Source organism: Galleria mellonella, unplaced genomic scaffold (assembly GCF_026898425.1).
Source record: "Galleria mellonella isolate WM207_F2 unplaced genomic scaffold, CSIRO_AGI_GalMel_v1 utg78, whole genome shotgun sequence".
In the NCBI taxonomy this organism is placed as follows: domain Eukaryota; kingdom Metazoa; phylum Arthropoda; class Insecta; order Lepidoptera; family Pyralidae; genus Galleria; species Galleria mellonella.
In genome coordinates, this window is record NW_026442151.1 from 6,187,721 (window position 1) to 6,209,517 (window position 21,797).

The window sequence follows — 21,797 nt, forward strand, 5'->3', positions numbered from 1 at the left end:
TACTTTGTATTATGTACAATAGATGTAGATAATATAATAGTTGCTCACTATATATATTAATATATTTTTACCATATCTAGGAAATTGTAAAATAAACAAGAGTACTTGGATGTAAATTTTTGCTTAATTTCGCTGTATTATAATTAACTGTGAGATGAATATCTAGAATTATTACCGATTTACAAATAACAAGCAATTCACATATTATTGATATTATTTTTAAACTATGTTTAACATATATAAAAGGTAGGTTTATCTAAATACGAACATAAAAAAATCCCAAAACATTTTGTTTCAAGATTTTTATGAAAAGCGCCATCTAGTAATAAGTATAAACATTTTTAAGTTACATTTTACTTTTCGTCCTTGCCGTGCAACTTTCGAACTTAGAACGCGACATTCAGAATTTGAATGGTACGTTGCGTTTTTCAAGTTCCCTCAACGGCAGAAACGTGTACGGCGAAGTGCGGTCGACTCGTCGATGCGCAGCTGTCCCGCCGCGCTTGTCAATTTTGTTTTGTCGAAAACGTGTGTGTAAACAATAATTTATTACTTTTCATTACGGTTAATGATGAAGTGATACAAATGTTTGTTTTATAATCGTGTCGATTTACAGTGGAGAGTTTGAATGAAACCGTAACCGCTTCTCGCAATGACAAGGGAGAGCACTCTGTTACCTTTTGAGAAACCGGAGGCATTAAAATGTTTCATGTGGTCTAATTGATGCCTTTTTTACATGTATAAGTGTATACGTTGATTGTAAGAACTATTGTGAATCGTTTAGTGACATTTAAAAGTTAATCATTTCCGTTTCGACTCGGTCGTCAGTCGTCTGCACGTTAAAAATGAGTGTTTTGAAAGGTTTGAGCAAAGCTGACTTCACGACAGCGAGCGATGGCCTGCTGGAGTTGCCGGAGGAGAAGCTCCGCAGCATCATGCGCTCGGAGCCGATCACTGACGTCTACCACGTCGAACAAACGCCCTTTGCAAGGTAGTTAGTTTTACATTCCAAATCCAAACTTTTCTAGGAGTACCTACTTAGTTTTGTTTCATATATATTAATGACTTTTTATTTCAGAGGCTAAGGGATCTTTATCTCTGGTACAACCAATTTCGTGATTAAAAAAAACTTTGCATAGGTACCTACTTTAAAACAAACAACCAAAGTTTTACCTGTCTACTCTGTAACGACAACAAAGTTGTAAATGTAGATTTATTGTCAGTTTAGCTATAAAAATATAAATAGTTCACACAAATTTTATTTATATAAAACTAGCAATCGATAAAGAAACTTTGTAGCATCATTAGGTAGGTAATCAAAGTTTACCTAGGTACATCATAATTAATCACTATCATTATAGATATCATATCTTGACATATATATATACATATCTAATTAAAAATGCATTTCCCTTTAGACATTTCATGGCAAATGTTGATAACTTATATAACCTATCAACTCTGCTATGAGTATTACCAATATGTGTCATGCAATATAATGACCATGTGATGTTACACTTTATCACAACTATAATTTTATTTTCCTAGATTATATTTTATCTTTTAGTCAAGATAAAGAGTGAATGATGAGTGAGTACATCAACAGCTTGATAATTATTGATAGCAGGACTGTTTTGGCACAAAGTTTTACAATATTCTGGTGTAATTACTAGTGATGTTATATATAGCTAGGGTTGCCATCTGTTAAGTTGTCAAAAATGCAAACAGAAGTTTGATGATGAGTTTTAATTTAATTAATTTATTACAACTTGTACAATTGTACAACATGTAATAAATAAATACTTTTAATTGATTATAAAACTTCTAATCAAGTTTTATATATAGTATTTTGTTTTAGAATTCTCCCTGTAGTTTTGGACATCCTCGAAATGAGGACAAATCCAGAATTATGATGGGATCCTAATCCATATATTACCATTGAGAACTTTTTTAATTATCTGAACAATACAGGAATTTTTTATATGATTTAGAGGGTTTACATAGATGCTAGGAATGGTTATCAAAATCGAAATCAACAATTTATAAAAGTATTTTTTAGAGTTACTCTATAAAGTATATATATTGTGAAGACATCAACAAATTTTTATATTAATTACTCGTTGAGATTTTAAGAGTATTAGTAAATAAAGTATCTAGAATCTCAGAAGCAAAGTATTGAAGAGTTACCAAATTTACTAATAGTGATATTGATAATGAATTTATTGTTTAATTATGATTTTATGATAATAAAAAGAGTTACTTTCTCAATAATAATTAAAAAATATTATATTGATAAGTAGTATTGAATAATTATTCATTTCTCATAAATATTATGTTTAAAAAAACATTAAAATCTGTCAATTTGAGCCCAAGTAATGGAAAAGACTGCGGGATAATGGTATTTATTACATTAAATATAAAGTAAAAATGTAAATTAAGCAGTCATGTGATAGGCATTATTATTGCAATCATCAGAATATGAATAACTATTGATAAAAACAGTAAGTAGACTTGTTTTTGAAATATTAAAGTAATTTGTAAAGAATATATTAAGTTCATAAAAAAGTATGTACCTATTAATTGTACATGAATAAATTATTTTCCATTAATTACCTGTCAAGGTAGATCAGATTTCGATGATTAAACTGTAATTACAAACAATGGTTCTTAGTAGAAACTCAACAAAATGTAAAATACCTATTTAAGTTATATACTTATTCTTTGGAAATATCTGCTTTTTAGAGGTTATTTTTTTATGCTAGGTTAAGAGATCAGTGTATTTCTGCTAAAATGTAAAATAAAATAATGTTAAGGAAACCCTATGCTAGTAGCAAGGAGAGCAGGTTAATAAAATTATTCAGTGTTTGAAAAAAAAAGTAGTTGTATTTTTAAAATTTATTCATAAAAGGAAGTGTAAAGGATTTAAGCCATAGATATATATATATATATATATATATATATATATATATATATATATATATATATATATATATATATATATATATATATATATATATATTTAATTTGTGGTAATATTATGTGGTCATCATGTTTTACTCTCAGATGAATTACTAGGTTTACTTATACCTACATACCACCTGCCTATCAAGTCTACATTACTTTGAGCACAACATTTTTATAGGAAATCTATGCAACCAGTCCATTGAATTTGAATATTTGAGGAAAGTCGCTAGGTCTTTCATGATATTTATAAATAACCATATTTTTGGTAAAGGTATATTTATTAGTTTAACAACACTGAATATTTATTGTATTGACACTTCTACATGGTTGCATATACTTGTTTCCCACTTTCGTCAATATAAGAGCATTGCCTATTCTTAAATTACGTAATGATTACTCTGTGCTACCCTTAGACATATTATAACGTATCTAAGATACTACCTCAAGGTTCTATCTTTCTAGATAAGAGTCTTAGCTGTATGAGCCATGCTTTTTGCCTGTCAGTTATGGACGAATTTTAAAACAACTATAACTAGATAAAGTAATAACTAGAGGTATGTGATTTCATAATTTACACATTATTAAAAATCTTCTGATTCCCGAATTATAATGTTGGGCAGCAAATTTGTTAAATAAAAAAACCTGCATTCACTAGAAATAAATTATATAAAATTTTATTGGTCCATATTGCACAATTTTGGGCAAATTTTTAATTAAGCGATGATGTGTAAATTTAGGATCTCTAGCTGGCTTCTTTTCCGTGTATATCGACTGTAGAAGTTTCTTATTAATCCATGGTTATATTCCTGACTTTTTCATAATTAGTTTTATTTTTATGTCTCTGTGAGTTGATTTTCGAGTTCGTAACATTTAGCACTAAGTGCATGGTTCGTTAATTAATTAATTTGTTAATAATTAAATATTAATTGCCCTTTAACTGTATTAGTAAAATCGAAATATAATAGGATTGCTCGTTTTAAAATAAAAGATCTAGCAACACAATACTAATAATTTAATTCAACGTTTTATCTAAAAGGAAATGTAATTTTGTAGGTTACCATACAATCTTTGATGTAATCTTGTTTTTGTACCGCTATGACGTCAATTTTTAGTGGCTTATTACGTATTGTTTAAATGACCGGATCACCTGATCAAATTGACCTACCTTTTGCATTACACAGAAAAGTATCAAGCGAAACTGCATAATACGTGCCGTACTGTACATAAGTTTCAATACATTTGTTTGTATTGCCTATATATGACGTACTGGATGTTTCCACACGTAGTGACGCGCAAGGTCGTCCGATTCACTCGACTCGTCACCATCGGTCGATAACGTGCTCCGACAAAATCGACTAATTGCACTTTTTGTTTGCGACTGCTGCATTCGGGGTCGGCCAATCGAAACTCGTTCCGACCGTGTTCCAGTCCCACTGGTTTGTGAAACGATTCCATTTCCCCTCGCTGACCGTATGTCGGTTTGTGACAGTTTTTAATTTTAGAAGCCGGTAGAAATAACTTCAATCTCTGATAATTTTTACTAGAAATAAAAAAGAAATGCGTTTATAACTAAAGAAGAAACAGATTTAGGATAGAAAACAAGTATCACTTTATCAGAGTATATAACCTAGTTATATATTGAAAAATCTCCTCAAACTAGGCTAGACCTGTATCTTGGGAGCTGCGAGCTGGGAGGAGCGCAGTTATCTAATGTTTGCACACTTTCAAGATATACCTGATAATAAAAAACAACTGAGTAAAAATTTAATAATAATTGCTTTTGACAAACCACGTGTTTGTTTAATTACTTTGTTAGAAATTACCATTTGATATTAGGTGTTTGTCTTTATATATCAAAGTAATTTGAGACTGAATTATTGTTCTTACACTTATATAATTAATAACGTACCTATTTATTTGCATATATGTACGCAAATTACGTGTCTAAATTTACATTCAATTTTAAATAGTGATAGCAGACTCTATTTACACTATTAACACGTCAAATCTCTATTATTTAGCTTCTAGATATCTTATTAATTAGTGGCGTGCTTTGTTATGAGAGGTTATGAGTTGGCTAGGCAATTATATTCAATCAATAAATGTGTGCCAAAGATTCACTTGTTCGATTTATAAAATTTCTTTGTCTAACTTTACCTTTAAGGTGATGAGGTGTCTTTGATGGAACTATAATAGTCAAATTAAATATCTTTAACAATATAAACTAAACGTTTAGTACTTAATTAAATATTTACGTACGAACGTACATTTTCTTACTATTATGTAATTTCATTGATTATATAGGAAATCTAAAACAAGTTTATAAATAACAGGCACTTAATGTATGATGCTAATTTTATTAATGTTCATTACAGCCTAATGAATTTCTTAATCATTATTCCGTTTATAGTAGAACCACTATTAAAAACCGCAAATGATTCATATTCCTTGATAGAATGTTGAAACAGTGGTATTTTGATGACTGTTGTAAAGTGTCATGTAAACTATGATGGTACTCACTCTAACTTACCCTACTCTAACCTAATAATTTTATTATTTGAAATAAACTGATCAAACGAATCACACAGGCTCTAAGTGGTAAATATTCATGTCATATACTTGTTAATAAATCGCATACATACAGGCAATGTATTGTTATTGTGTAATATAAACTATAAATAAATACAATCATTTTACGTGTATGAGGCTATATTCTTCAATATTTTGGCGAAAATAACGCGATTGATTTGAGATGATTTTCAAAAGGTTTTTTACTTCTACAAAAAGTTTTGAGTCTATATGTGATGTATGCCACTCTCGATGCATGGATACATTATAGCCCCTACCTACACCATAATCCATAAGCAAAATTAACATTCGTAAAAACTCTTACTATCATGTTTATGATCCAAGAGGCTGGAGTTCATGACTGACTTCTCTGGTGGAACAGCTTTGTTTTGGTTGGAGAATTCTGACCTCTATATATGGGAATTATCCATGTCAAGATTAATAATACAACTTTCCAGTTCTATGGTTTTTTTTTTTATTATTAAACCATTACATTCTTAAGCGTACATACTAGGCAATATGCGGTCTAGATATACGAAAACTTTTCTGTAACCGGAATCGCCAGTTCCTTCCAACATTGCTTTATATTACATACATAAAAAGTAATGTTAGATAATTTAGACGATTAGAGCCGCAGTGATTTATTTCGTGTGTACAAAACGCGACTATCGGACAACGCCTCGGGTCATTCGGTTACGGCTAGTTTAAGTGAAATTCAACATTTGAACGAGCGTCGTCGGGTTCGCGTTAAGTAAATGAAAGGAATCGTTTAGCGGCCGCTAGCTGTTGTTGGCAATTTCACCGCGCGATGTCGCCTGGGGCGCCTCGTTTCCCGGGAGCCGGCCGCGGAGATAGCAGTTTTTGCTCGTCCGGCGTCGCCGCCGCTGCAGAGATGTAATCGTGCACTTTCTACAGTTGAGCGGTCGGTTGGACGGAGTGGTTTCACTTTCGTGCGGCGGCGGAATGCGACCGGACCTCCGACCCGCGCCCGCGTGTCACCGTCACCCTTTGCCAGCAGTACACCGCTTGCACTCCCGATATCCCCCTCGCCCACCAAGATTTGCATCATAATACTTGTTTGATTACCAAGTTTAATTTGTTTTACTAAACTCTTCAACAGTTACATTACACAATGTCAAACAAAACTGTATTTGCCTATGAGAAACGTACTTATTGAAGTTTATCGTGAACATGAAGGAACAAAATGCTACATAAAAACTTTCATCATTGCAGTTCATTTTTATTCACATATATTAATATTTGCAATTCAATAATTATTTATCAAAAAGTAATCTTTATAAAGTAATAATATGGTACAAGTTCACACTGTTCCATGATTTTTTGTCAGTCTCAGTCTCAAACGATGTATCAATGTTTCTATTCATTGCGACGTTAAATCATAGTTAACGTTATGAAAATACAAGCAGTTGGTCAGTTGTACAAGCGGCCCGAATACCAGAGTAGGATGCGGCGCCGGCTGGCGAGTTATCCGCGCTAATATCTTATTCGTGTCATTAGTGCGAAATGCCAGCCGCTTGGCACCCGCGGCCGCGACTGGCCTCAGCGTTCCCTCGCGGCCGATGCACCGCCCTGGACCGCACCAGTTAAATTCGGGATCGTTGCATCACGCATCACTTTCGGTTTCGTTTGTCACGAGGCTATTTTAGATAGACTGTCGATTATTAGAACTCTGTTTTTAGCTGAGCCGACCGTTGGCCGCTCCGACCATGTTAGTCCTCATGACTAACTAGTATGGCACTCAGGAAACTTTACTAATCGATCGCGAGCACAACCTCGCATTTCTTATTCAAATAGGCCATCGAGAACTAAAAGAGGTCGCAATAAGGCTAGGCGCGCATTTCAAACGCGCCTCGAAGTATGCAGCGGCTCTCTGCATCGTGCAGCAGTTATCTCGAGTTTGCGGAACGAAACCCGATCTGTATGCAGTGGCACGCGAGCGAGGCCACCGCGTCCGTTGTGTCACCCGCACAGACCGCCACACACATCATGCGTTCGTTATTTACGCGTCGGCCGACTGAAGAAGCGACTACATTATACATATGAATTCTTTTTGTTCCCTTACCAAACCCGATACAGGACGTGTTCCGTTCCCACGTGCTGTGCATTTATTTGTAACGCGTATCCGGTCTCGCCGGTTTTCTAATATAAAATTAAAAATACGAGGAAGCAATGTGAGCTTGTTAGTGCGCTGCATCGTCATGCTCTGCGGACGTCCCGGAATGGGCCATGGTTGTCGCGGTAATGCCCTTCGTTCGCAAGGCCATTGCTCATATTCAGTGGGCAAATATTCACCTGCATTGGGAGGTGCGGGCGGTCGGGTCGCCCATGCGGCCTGTGTTGTGCAACCGTCGCGACACCTCGTCGCACGTGGGCGATGAACGCCTCTCGAGAACAATCGCGCCACTCATTCGAATAATCGATGGTATGCAAGCTTTTGATATCATTACAAAATCAAATGTAATGGTGGGCCAATGTCAACACAGCTCCCGTATTGACGCTGGATTGTGTCTATGTAAATGCGTTCGTGGTTGCGGCGTGTATCAGCTCACATTCGCGTAGGCGACTAGATTTTCCAACACTCGGGTTGGGCACTCGCATAATGTAGCCACGCAGCATAGCGAAAGTCTGGCCGACCTTCGGCGTCTAGATATGGGCGGTAATAAGTGACTTGGATCTAGAGACACCTAATTATAACTCTAGTTTGTCGTATAGGTGTTGGCTAAATGCGGTCTATAATAATTTTACTGATGGGACTGCTCCCTCTAATCTAAGAAATTTTTCAAAGGTCTTTCTGTATGGCTGAGAGAATGCCAATGGATTGTGGTAGTAATAGATCAGTTTAATATTTGAAACCATTTTAATTTTTTTACTTGACATATGATTTTGATCCACCATTGTCTATACAACAAAGGAAATACTCTGATTGATAATCCATTACTCTACACCACTTTAAATATTCAAAACACATCTGCACTCAACGTTGCTTAACCAGTTTAATTGACAGCGTACTATTATAATTCAGTCTTAATTTGCGAGGAATCCTATATGGTGCTAATCTTCAAAATTTCCTATTAAGTGTTTTAAATGAAGCTACGGCTTTACATGATTTTTTGCATCTACTACAAATTTAATACAATATGCAAAACTTATTATTTTATTCATGATATTGATAGAAATATAAATTTGAAAAATATAATACCTAAAATAATCTTGACAAGATAAGCCATTCGCTAGAAGTTCTAGTCTTCCAATCGCATAAATGGATCGCATATCCAAAGAGATTACTCATGATACCATCGCATCGTCGACACTGCCCCGTTCCGTGTTGACAATATTTTTAGTAGTAACCATGCTAACTATTCACGCTGCGATTTCATTTTTTATCAGCTTTGTGTCACCAGATAAATTTTAACATCGATAAAATATTCTATAGATGTTATTCTCCTTTTAATCCTCTCTTTTCAATTTGTGAAACATATTCTTAGTATTTACCAATGAAATGCATGAATAAATTTTGTATTATGTGCAAAATAAATTTGCTGGCTTCCAAACGATTTCTGTATCAAATAAAATGTGCATTTTTATAGAAATATAATACTCATTTATGTGTATATGAGTAATATAGTATCCATTATTTAAATTTTCTGTAGTGATGCAATATCGATAAAATACCATGTGTCAGTATCCAGCCAGAGTATCGAGGGGTCGATTATCGCATCACCAGGCTGAATCAGTTAGACGTAACCGTGACTCAGTGATGTAACACGATGAGTGCCGTGTATCAGAATTCGCATATTATATGCGTTATATCCTTATAACAAAATTGTAACATTTGCTACGTTTGCATAGAAGCAATTTTCTATAAAACCATGTGCAATTGAATTTTTTCAGTTTTGTTTTTAGATGATAATATGTATTTAATATATCATACTTATACCATTATAACTGTGATATATTAAAGCGTAAAAATTTTTGATACTGATTTCTTATCAAGAGTTTTGTCGCGGTTTGTTTCTATCGTACCCTTATCGTCTTCTTTTATCTCAAGTTGCAAATTCAATATGCTCAGTTAGGTCGCTCATAAAGCGACCTCGCTGCGAGCTAATATTGACGTTCTCGGTTACATTGTTTGTATTGTTGATGGATGCGGTTCGCTGTTAAGATTCTGTTTACATTCCCTTCCATTAACCTTGGGTTAGGTTCACTAAACTCCAGATCACATACGTATCGCGTACGTCTCTAAACGTATGTATCCGGCGTATTTCCATCCACAACCAGGACCTAAGATAAAAGGAGACACGTGCGTCCTGACGGTTCTGATCAGACAAGATGGACTCTTTGTGTAATAAAGTTGATTTTGAACTCGTTCATTCATCTAAATATATAGACAAGCAAACACGACTTGATAGACGGGAGCGCCGAAACAAAAATAAACATCGAACAACAAGCTAACGTCGAAACGAATTAGATTTTATCGCTCGCTCCCTAATTTCGAACTAATACATGTGTCAGTGGTGATGGATCTTATGAGCGGGCATCGTATTGGCCGTAAACGGCAAAGTTATTCCTGCATTCCATCGAGGATTTATCGCGCGTCGACTGGCGCTGCGTAAATATAATTAGAGAGGCTATTTATCAGCACGGCGGAAGGGCGCTGGGTTTTGCCGCCGTAAATCTAGCGCCGTCGCTGACGGCTCAATCCGGCGAAGAAATGGAATGTCATACAAATGCTGAGTGTTGGCGAATTTGTCCGTCCGCTGCGTGGATCTATCCGCCATACATTACAATCAGCCGGGATTACGATGGTCAACAGGCCTATTCTGTGTAGTTGTATCTAACTGTAGACGCCGAGTTGGTTGTATAGACGGGATTAGCTTAATTTACGATGACTAAATTTGCCTTGGATGCTAGATTTGTGTTCGCCTAAGTACACATCTAATGCTAATGTTTAATACACTGTGAACTTAGTGAACTAAGTAGCTAGTCCAAGGGCGGCATCGTCAGCGGCGCGTGCGCAGCCGGCCGAGTAATAGGAGCCGTCTCCGCGTCACGTACCCACACCCACCACACCGTCAAACAACACAAAATCCATTCCATACGATAAACATCATACTGTGTAACTAAGCATATACTCCGATTTATTTTAATTAAAACCAAACAAGCAAAGAGTCAGACGTATGTGTCGAGTGTTATTACGTCTCTTATGACAGAGGAGCGTATTAATATATAACCGTGTTCTTCATACGAATATAACATTAGTAAGATAGAAATTATGAAGAATGTTCTGTGCTTGGGAGTGGCAGCAGTGCCTGATTAATGAATGCATGTATTCGGCATCGCGGCGAGATGGCTGCACGGCTAGTAGGGTGGTCAGGCGAAGGTTCCAGCGCTCTACGACATTAGCATAAACCGTGCACTCTTGCGCACCGCCCCGTAGTTTTGCTTTAGACGCGGTGCAAGTTAATAGCTGAGAGGAATTGGAACTTATCTGCAATTGTTTACAAATGCAAACCAAAATTATGGGAAAGTTAAATGATTTTGAGATAAAACATTAGAGATTAGAGATATCAGCAACAACTAATAAATTTTAATATTACTAATACAAAAGTTATTGCCATGGAATAGCTTTGCATATAGAATAAATAAATAAATAAAACGTCATTTGCAAATGTAAACTCTATATTAAACGTCACACTTGTTTGTTTAATTTAAAACATCATCATAATAAATGATCATGTTTTAAATTAAACCAAATTAAAACATCATCATAATAAGTATCATGTAATTGTACCAAGCTTTGTGTGTTTTTAGTGCTTACTGACATATATGAGAATGCCCCATGAATATTTAATGGGGCATCCACCGTAGCCCTGACCTTTATTTTGGCCTTTTCTTTGTGGCTATTGTTCTTGTAGATCTAGCTTGATGGAATTTTCTCTAATGTTTGCATCTTTTGTTGCAGGTAAGCTGACACACCTAATAACGAATTTGCTACAAGGTAACCTATGTATTATGTTAATGTTTGATAAATAGCTACATTAAAATTGCTGGCTCACGTTCCTGACTATATCTATGATTCAAATATATGTTTTACTAAGAAAAGTCACGACGATTTATGATTTATCTGTTTTTATTTTAAAAGGCAAACAACAAAATCTTAGATCCATTATTGTAAAAGAAAGGACTAAAATTGGAAGAGTTAGAAATATTAAAAAAACAAAAAATATTCGAGATTGTTTTGACTATTCAAAGGAGAGATGTTTGGAAATTATCAGTGCCGAAAGGCTTCTATAGAGGATAACTTGTTGAATTTACTGATTGTATGTATATTGATACTGAATCTTTTAAATTCTATGTTGAAGAAGAACTAATGATAATTATGAGTCACAATTATTTTATAAATATCTTTATATCGTACATTTTTTATGCATGTCTGTCCATTTAGAGAACTTGTTAAGTTGGCGTCTACTGAGGCGTATTATGTAACCAATCACCATTTTTCGTTTTCTGTTGTGTTATCCTTCAAATTTTGACCTGCTTTTATAGCTGATCTTAAAAAAAAAAGAAGATCTTATAAGGCTGACGTAATCGATGAACGTTCTAACCGATTATCCTTTCAGCTGACTCACCGGGCTCGGTCGGGCCTCGGGCGAGATTGTTTTTAAATATTCATTTAATTAACTTTTTTTCATATGACTAATCTATCGAGTATTCTGTGTTGTAAGAGTCGTTGAAAAATCATTCTCATACTGTATATTATGATGACTAGGATGGTATCTATATTGCATAATGTAACTTATAAGCCTGTTTATGAACTCATATTCTTTATAGATTTCTTTGTAACAAGATGACTTTTGCAAGACATCGAGTTCAACGTACGCGAGACGCATTGAAAACGGGCTTTAGGTGCGTTGTTAACATGTCCAAAGAGGCCATTAGTCGTGATACTCAGCGGCTGTTCTATGTGTCACTAGATAGTTTTTTGTCGCCGAATTCAACGAGTTGTCTTCCTCGTCGGTGCTTTGATTAACGACCGTAACAAGATACCTTGTGTTTTCATATCTCCAGACGTTCGGCCCACATGAATAAATTATTTCCCACTCGCATGTATCGCGTACACCCACATTATATACCACTAATATGGACTACTTCATGATTGTAAACATATTAATAACTTCAAATTAGTATTAATCTGCGTCGTTATTTGTGGTAATTCGAATATCACATACCTAGTTTGATTAAAATCATAATTTTTATATTGTTTGATATTTAACCATATCAGAGATTCAATTTCCAAAGAACTAATTGTAATTGAAATTATGTCACCGGAAATTACATTCAATACAAATTGTTTGTTTCGTCGCTCAATAATTACGGCAAATAAGTTTCTCGTAGATTCGATAGATGGTTTTTGATTAGATGCTTTCTGTCGTGGAAAAAGCGTTGTGCATTCGGTTAAATCGGGGTCCAGATAGTGTTCGAATAACGATGTCGATGCGGAATCCGACCAATGTGTGAGATCAAACAACGCGTGAAGCCGAGTGCGGGATGCCGGCGCGCCAAATGTGCGACTTCTCCACGTTCATGAATACACAATAAACGATCCTCTCGCTTTCTCGCACCAGACTGTCCATAACCCCGTCCCTGTCTGATCTCTGTTTGTTCGATTTTGGGCGAGTATGGTCGATGACAAAGCGTCACTTTCTACGGGCGCACGCGCAACGGCAAATGAAGTGTGTCGCGTACGCAGACAGCTGCGCGATAGACTCTGCTATAATGTGCACCGGAAACCATCAATTTAGATAGTGCGCCGGTTTGCCGCCGCGAAGCTTCTGCCTGTAGGATGCAACTATTATATAGAGGAAACCGTGATTTATGACCTTCATTGTTTTGTATTCAAGATCTCTTACATTGCATCCTCATTTAATTAAATGTCTGCTACTGCTGCAAGAATCAGTCGCTAAGGTTTAAATTGTTTTAAAATGTCTAAAACCCTATTATTATCTCTTTTATTTTCAGAACATTTGTACTCGCGCAATGTCTATAATCCTAGAATTTCTGCTTTCTATAATATCCGTATTTATTCTCGTACTATTTACTAAACCCATTTGTTCTTTAGAATCATGTATTTAATTGACAAATGCCACAACCCCATATGTCTATATATTCTGAAACTCGAGTACCATAACATCTGTTTCATCCCCGCTGTAAATCCACTTATCTGGGCCACCCCTTGGAATAGACAGTTATTTGTCTCTATTACTGCTGCGTATCCAATGGAAATGTTTATCATGTGCAGCATTTATTTAACTAATAACGGTTTCATTTTGAATAAAATTGAGCGATTTTAAAAGTATTTCTAAATTTATAATTTAATTCAAGATCTAAATTTAAAGTAATTCTGAGTCTAGTCTGTTATAGATTTGATTCGTATTTATTATAATAATTTGTATCCGATTTGTACTATTATATTTTTTTACTCTCATTAATCGAGCCCAGTGTTTGTCTCCCATGTCTGCAATCTTTAGAAATTCGATTTGAGTCTAATCGGTGTCACAAAGTTCTCACCAGGAAAGAAAATAAATTTGCAACAAAACAGTCTACTGTGGCGAATGTAACATTATATTATCGACGTCGTACCAATAATTTTACTAACTCCAGTGAGATTTAGCTAAATCGATATACGCTTCGGCTCTTGCGTGTTATCGACTTTCTCGCGCGGAGCAAATGCTGCGCCAGTGCTACGTCCAAGTATTGTTTATGAAAAGCGGGTCATAAGAAAACGACTGGTCATTCGTTGATATCTCCCGGTGAAAAGGTCATGGCCATTATACCAAAATAAACTGAAGACGGCCACGTTTCGAACAACAAATAGAACGTTTATTGCTACCGTAACTGTAACAACGGTTTTTACGAATCCGTGAACGGCCGATGATGGTACCGATTTCTCTTTTTGCTTATTTTTACTGTCGCTAATTGTCGCCGCATTTGTGCTGTGCTTCTAGTTTAGAAAAAGTTTGTTGCGTGTGTGGTTTGTGTTTATTCATATGTACTAGTTTAGTGTGTTGTTATAAGGTGTGCAGTGAACTGTCGACAATGGATAGGTGCCCTCGCAGTGCTCTGTGTCGAATTTAAAATGTGTTTGCACAACATGCGCAACATAAGTGAGACAGTAATGCCGATGCATCGCAGACAATGGTCGCGTCTGTGGGAATTCTTTGTTTAAATGACCACGTCTCAAGGTCGGGCGGCGCGTATCATTCGCTTTGTGATCTTACTTGAAAACACAAGAATTAAGAATTTAATTATAAGTTTTAAAAAGAGTTTTATGTGATTCGTATACTGATTTACCTATTTCTGTCGCGTAAACAGTTTGCGTGGTTTGACAACAGAAATAGTTTAGTAGTTAAATGTAAATTTAGTCTCACATATAAAAATCATGACACTTTAGACTTTAGGAATGGCAAAACTTGAAGGGTATACGGCACAGTTGGTATATTGTATTATTTGTGCTTCCACTTTCTATCACTACTTACCGTCAGGTAAGGCAAATAGCTAATGCCAGGACCGTTTATTGTATATATGTATTATCCGATATCTATATATTGAGTTCTTTAGGACATTAATAACCTTTCATTGTCGCAAATACCAGTCGGATATATATATTCATTAAGAGCGGGTTCTTCTTTTCAATATTTTATATTGAATAACTGATTGTTAATATATCTGTTATTGGGATATTAAGTAAGGGTGGGTACTTCTTGTTGATGAACATTTCTTTTAAAATACCAAAGTAAAAGTTTACAACCTTACAAAAAGATAATTTAAGGTTTCGTATTACATTTATCTCATGCTGTAAAATACGCTTAGGTACTGTTGACAAATTTAGCTAGTATTCTGTATCACTGCCGCAAATGCCGTAATAAAATAGCGAATTATACCATTTCATGCATAATCGTTGTGTTGGCTGCGGTAAATAAATATAAGCATGCGACACGAGTCGCTATGCGAATCGGAGCTGGTATCTGCGCCTGCTCAGGCCATATTTCACCGCGGCGCTGCATCCCCGTAATTGGAATTCAGCATTTTGTCCGGGCTCACGTCGATAAAACATCTCTTTCTCTTAAGCTGTGGAAATTTAGAGGTCCTTGTGCATGTATATTCTGGGATATCTTCACGCGTGTTCACTGCATGTTGATACTTGTACGTTTGGATTTAAATTATACTATTATATTTCCCTCTGGGTAATATTAGTATCATTTGCCTAATGCATGATATTTTTGGTTTAAAAATTAGCCAGTACATTTGTTAGATACTTGACGTAACTGCTATACTTTTTATAATAAATCTCGATTTCAAAACTATCAGATTAAGAGAATAGTGTTACCATATGTCTGAATATTTCTGGAATTGCTGTTCTAGTTTCATTATAATAACCTAGTTTTTGCAGAAATATCTAGAGCTCTCTAAATCATTAATCTCAGTTTAATAACTTGACATACGAGAGTCCTAGATTACGCGCCAATTGGATTTACATTTCGCCTATGATGATTACATTACATGTGACAGGTGACATTGACAGCAGTAAGATGTTCGGTATTTGTTGTTTCTTTGTATTGTTTTTTACGGCACTGAACTCTAGCTTTGCAATTTTTCTTCAATTGTAACTGAAATAATGAATAGATCACTACATGTACATTTGGTAAGTTATAATCTATAGAAAGAATTATTATACATGTTTGAATGCAATAGTTGTTATACCTAGTTAGATATGAGTAATTACGATACTTACGATAGATACTTAAACACATTCCCTTAATCTTGTAATAAAACAAAATGTCCATTTATCTTCTTGTTCTTCTCAATAGCAATGTGGTGATCTCTTATCAAATTACGTGGTTTTTCATTATAATTTCATGCCAATTCCAAAATCAGGAGATTCTTAATTCTTCTGGTTTTTTTTTTTTAATTTTTAATTTTGCATGATATATGTGCCAGTTATGATTTGTTCATAATAATACTTTTGGCGAAATCTACTAGCTTACGCTATATTTTATATGATTCTATAATTTAAAAACAATTTCTGGAAGTTCTACAACCTTCTTCTAGTAATAAAAATAGTAATCTTGGAGTGTTGACAGTTGCACACATATTAATATTAGTGCAATTAAACAAAATAATTCTATACAAATAAACAAAATCTTAATTTTTTTCTATTTCATCGTGTTTAGATAAAAATAGATATAAGACAATAGTTTTTTATTTTACCTGGTTATAATTAAGCGTAGTTTAATTAATATGCTAAGGCGAATTAGTATCGTGTACGAATAGCTAGCCAGTATAATAAGTTAATAGCATGTGGGCTGCGCCCACGCAAGCCCAGTTCAATAAATCACAGGCATTTGTAATGTCCGCGATCTTTTCACACCATACTACGCTCGTATTAAGTAGTTGTACAAAAAGCATGTACCATCATTAGTGATTAATTGCTATGGCTGTATTTCGTGGGCATTGTGCCTGTATAAAATATCTACATGCGTTGAATAAGACTTATAGAAGAGCTAGCTTTTACCCGAGAATTCGTCTGCGTGACCGGGATAAAAAGCAGCATACATTCTTCTTTATCCTATGGAGTACGTGTATACTAAATTTTATAGTGATTGCTCGAGTCGTTAAGACGATATTAGGTAAAAAAACCAAACATACTTTCACGTTTATAATATTACTAAGGATGTTTTGTTGAAATATTTTTATATAATGTAAATATTTGTTTGCCCAAATGAATAAAAAAATAATATAAAGCCAAAGAGGCCTACATCAAAACATGTCAATAAAAATCTTTCGCAATTTTGAAGCCTTGTCACACCGCACTTTAATATCCAGTACTATTTTCAGTGTCAACATTAAAATTTGCCTAGAATATATATTTTTGTTCTCTTTAACTGTCTCATCTTGAGCCACGAGTACTTCCTTTTTTGTCTACGCTAACCAACGGTACAAGTTGATAAGTCGCAAGCCAGTTAATTGGCAGTGGCAGTAATAAGCGAAATAAGTATAATCGCTCCTTATTCTAAGCGCCTGGGAACGCAGCCAAGCGTGTGATGCGCGGAGGCATGCAATACTGTTTCACTTACCATACGATGTGAACTTTTTGAACATAAGGCTTCCTTTAACGCCTTTTTAACCGACATGTATATCAATGCATTGCTGAGAGATCAAATTGTAAAAGTGATAGTAGATTGTAAAAGTGATAGATAAGTTCATTATCACATAGTTAAAATGACAACCCTTTTATAGAATTTTTTGCTTTAATTAACTTTCGTGTGATAATCAAGATATGTTTTCGAGTTAAAATTATAATGACTAAAGTAAATGACAAATTAGCAATTATTTTAAAAACATTTACTTTGCATAATTTGCAAGGTACGGACTTTTCACAGTGCTCGAATTCTGTTTATTCTTACATTCATTTTGAACATTCCAATATATTAAACAAGTAAATAAGTCACAACGCAAGATATATATTCACTTTACAACAATAAATATATTTATAATGACTGTAATCCCTGGTGAACTACTCAGAGACTTGTGGTTGTTTTCAGATTGCATAATTTAGTTGCAATACTTAATACTACAATAATTTTATTTCTAATGGCACATTCTAAAAGCACTAACATTTTCGGATTAAATTAGCTTTTCAGTCAAATATATTGTACTTATTCACATAAATAAAGGCATTGACATTGCAAAAGCATTAGTATAATGCGTAGTATATATAAGCTCCTTACCACTTTTTATACCAGCCATTTAAGACGAATTAATCTGTTCAAGATTTGCATAGGTAACATGTGTAATCTGGCTTGATGGTATCATTAAACGAGTCTAAACTACCTTCATAACAGAACAAAGGAGTCTGGTGTGAATTATCTAAGAATTTATTCAAATATCTAAAATCTTTGTTCCTTTTCACATTTTATATCACAAAACTATGCTGTAATTGGAAGACCCATAATTCTTACAACGGGAACTCAAAGGATCTTTCTTGCTTTTTAACTCGTTGGAGTGATTTATACTGGAAAAAAATGAGATATTTTTAATTAAATACAACTGCTAAAAAAACTTGTTTGAATCATCTTTCTTGGAATTACTTTTCAAGTTCTAATTTTGTATTCTTTCCATTCGAACACGTTTTTTAAAATAATATTATTTTGTAAAAATGTATTGGAATGAAATGCCATTATTTCTGTTATTTTTTTTTTATTATACCACGAAGATGGCAAACAAGCATGCAGCCCATTTGTTGGTAAACGGTTACAGTAACCTATAACACTAGGAGTGTCACGTGCGGTGTTGCCGACCCTAAAGATACCTTAATAGAATAGAAAATATTCATTGCCAGAAAGAAACATTTAGTTACAACAGAAAATATAGAAATATTATATATAAGAACTGTCACATAAGGCAAAAAGAACTGGTTCAGGTGATGTTGTAAGTGCCCTAGTGCAATGTGTATGCACAGCGCTGGTTTTCAGCTAATCTTTATTCTATCTCTTAATATCTCTCTATAAATACCCTTTTTTGAAAAACCCCATACTGTATTCTCTAGGGAAAACTTCTGTTCCTCAGTAGATAAAGAACTCGTCATCAAGAGAGCCCGAAGCAGTAATAAGATACGATACGTGTATCTTTAAAAGTGCTTGATAGTTGATAAACTATCGAATATTAAGACAGTGCTTCGCAAACAATCATCGCGGTGTTCATTAATCCTTCACTACCTCTTTCATAAACATACATTTTTAAGATTACATCTTCACTTTACCATCCAGAGCTGATCTCGCAAAATAAATAGTATCTAATCCTAAACGCTTCCGCATACAAACCGTGATCAGTAACACGTGTCTAATACAAATTTGTACAAAGTGAGAACCGATTCGAGCGCAATGTGGGTGGTAGCTGGTACTTCAACAGTTTTTGTACCAACCAAATATAATCTGGTGATTCAGACCTCCTGCGTGGCGTTCTAATTAAATAAATTTTGTTATGGCAATTAAATAATATATTCTTTAGCAAGTGTTTACTGTTGATGAAATTTTAATGTAATTAATACTAGTTTATCCTCCATCGATTATCTATAATTTTATCATAAAGATTTACATATTAATTTTGTTATTATATTGGATTTTTTATATAATCGGAACCAAAGTCAAAAGTGATCTGAGTCGACTCAGACCTGTCACTTTAGTTAGCTGCTACATAACAAGTATTAGGAGTTTATCTAATCCTTCAGAAAGGCCAACTTGCTGTTCTGTGAATGACCGATTAACCGGAATTTGTTGGTATCACGTTTCTTTGAGTGCTAAAATCGTGTGGATTGACTTCCGCAGATTAGATTTTATGCTTTAGCTGCTATGATTAGCACTTCCAACATCCTATTAGTAATGGCCTATCATAGTTATATTCGTCATTTTTTTATGCAGCAATATTATCATTATTGGCTGGTAGCACACCTGCAATGTCGCTGGTGTTGTGGGTGATCATGGGCGGTGGTAGTCACTTACCATCAGGTGAGCCGCATGCTCGTTTGCCCCCTGTGTTGTAAAAAAAATTTATTAACAATTATGGTTTTTACAGTTGCTACGGTTTATGTTAAGTACGTAATTATTATTAGATTTTACACCTTCGTGGTATTAAAAAAATCTGTCTTTGTAACTATCTTTCTCACTGGTATCAATAAAATAGTAAATTCAGTTTGAAGCAGATGGTTTAAACATTTTTATAGTAATTCTTTATATGTATGTATATCTAAAAATTTATTTATCATGCTCATCGTAAATTGTGTATAGGTTGTGTAGTGATAACTAAATATATGGAAATATGTTGGTTTTTAATGCGCTTTATGGTTATTTAAGTTTAATACGAATGTAAGTTAGTATGCTAAACTACTTTGATAAAATATTGCTGAGAATTTGAGGCCTCTTTATGATACATTCATGATTAGGTCTCAGTATCTTAACAGTATTAGTGACCGTGCGTATTCGGTGTTTCTGTTTTAAAACTGATTACAAAATGATTTTAAAATAACACTAATTTTAAGTATAATTATTTTATAGAGAGAGAAAGTGCGCTATTCTTACTACAATTAATTTATTTTACTTGGGTTGCCAACAGTGACATCAAATAACATCTAGTTCAGTCTAGTATCGACATGGTCGCAGTAAACATAAACATAAGGTTTCTTCAGGGTCGGCAACGCACGCGTAATATCTCTGGTATTGCAGATGTTCATAGGCTACGGTAACCACTTACCATCAGGTGGGCCGTATGCTTGTTTGCCACCTCAGTGGTATAAAAAAAAAAAAACATAAACGTAAAATAAGACTTCTTATCATAAACTTGTGCATGCGACTAAGCTTTTCAGTAAGAATATTTTTACTACGTGATGATATATGATATTTCTTATCGTCTTGTATTTCACCAATTACTATTTAATAACAATCAATTCTGTTTACAAGACGGACGACGGAAGAGCTGTTGGCTAATTAATATCAGTTGATATTTCTCTCGTAAAACCGCAAACTTATTGGTTGTTAACGCGGAATTAATGGTTTAACCGGCGTGACCTCCAGAACACTGCAGTCGGTTCTTTGTGGCTTAATTTTATCTGAATAGGGCCACTTTGTTGCTGTTAAACTGTTTATCGCGGCCAACTAAATCGTTTTTCACCATTTATAGTATGGTTATTTTTAAAATGTTCGATTTCCGCACTATTATTGCTCGAATGATTTTCTACGTCATGATGTTATTATAAATAAGGATTATAATAAAATATATGTTCATGATTGTTGTCACTGGTGGGGAAAACATTGTCGATTGTTATCGGCGATGTATCTGAATACCCATAGTGAAAAAGTTGATTTAGTCACATTTCATGGAATAAGTTCATATTTCAAATGGTGGTTTATTGTCGTCTCATGCATTAATTACATTTAGTAACTCTAAACCAAAGTAAATATAAAGAGTTGCAATAACCTACACGTTAGAAGAGTTTATATTATTGGCTGCCAGTTTCTGTATTATCTTTGGACGCTAAAATCTCTCACATAGGTACAGTATTGGGTAATTTTTATATAGATTTTATATCTGTAATGAGTTTTTCGATTTCAATGGTTCATAATATTCATTTCCTAGTGCATTTGATTTTCAACTGGTTTCAAAAAGAAGGAACTTTTCAATTCGGTTGTATT

At 34.4% G+C, this 21,797-nt stretch overlaps 1 protein-coding gene across 2 annotated transcripts in view; it reads left to right on the forward strand.

Annotated features, from left to right (window-relative positions):
• Window positions 1-432: 432 nt before the first annotated feature.
• LOC113517328 (serine/threonine-protein kinase 17A) overlaps window positions 433-21,797 on the forward strand; it is a 223,888-nt gene continuing 202,523 nt past the window's right edge. Inside the window, exon 1 of one of the 2 annotated variants that reach the window (XM_052901512.1) lies at window positions 433-991. In XM_052901512.1, coding sequence (XP_052757472.1) covers window positions 846-991 — 146 coding nt within the window. In that variant the 5' untranslated portion in view covers window positions 433-845. The remainder of the gene's footprint in view (window positions 992-21,797) is intronic. The other variant, XM_052901513.1, reaches the window with a different exon arrangement.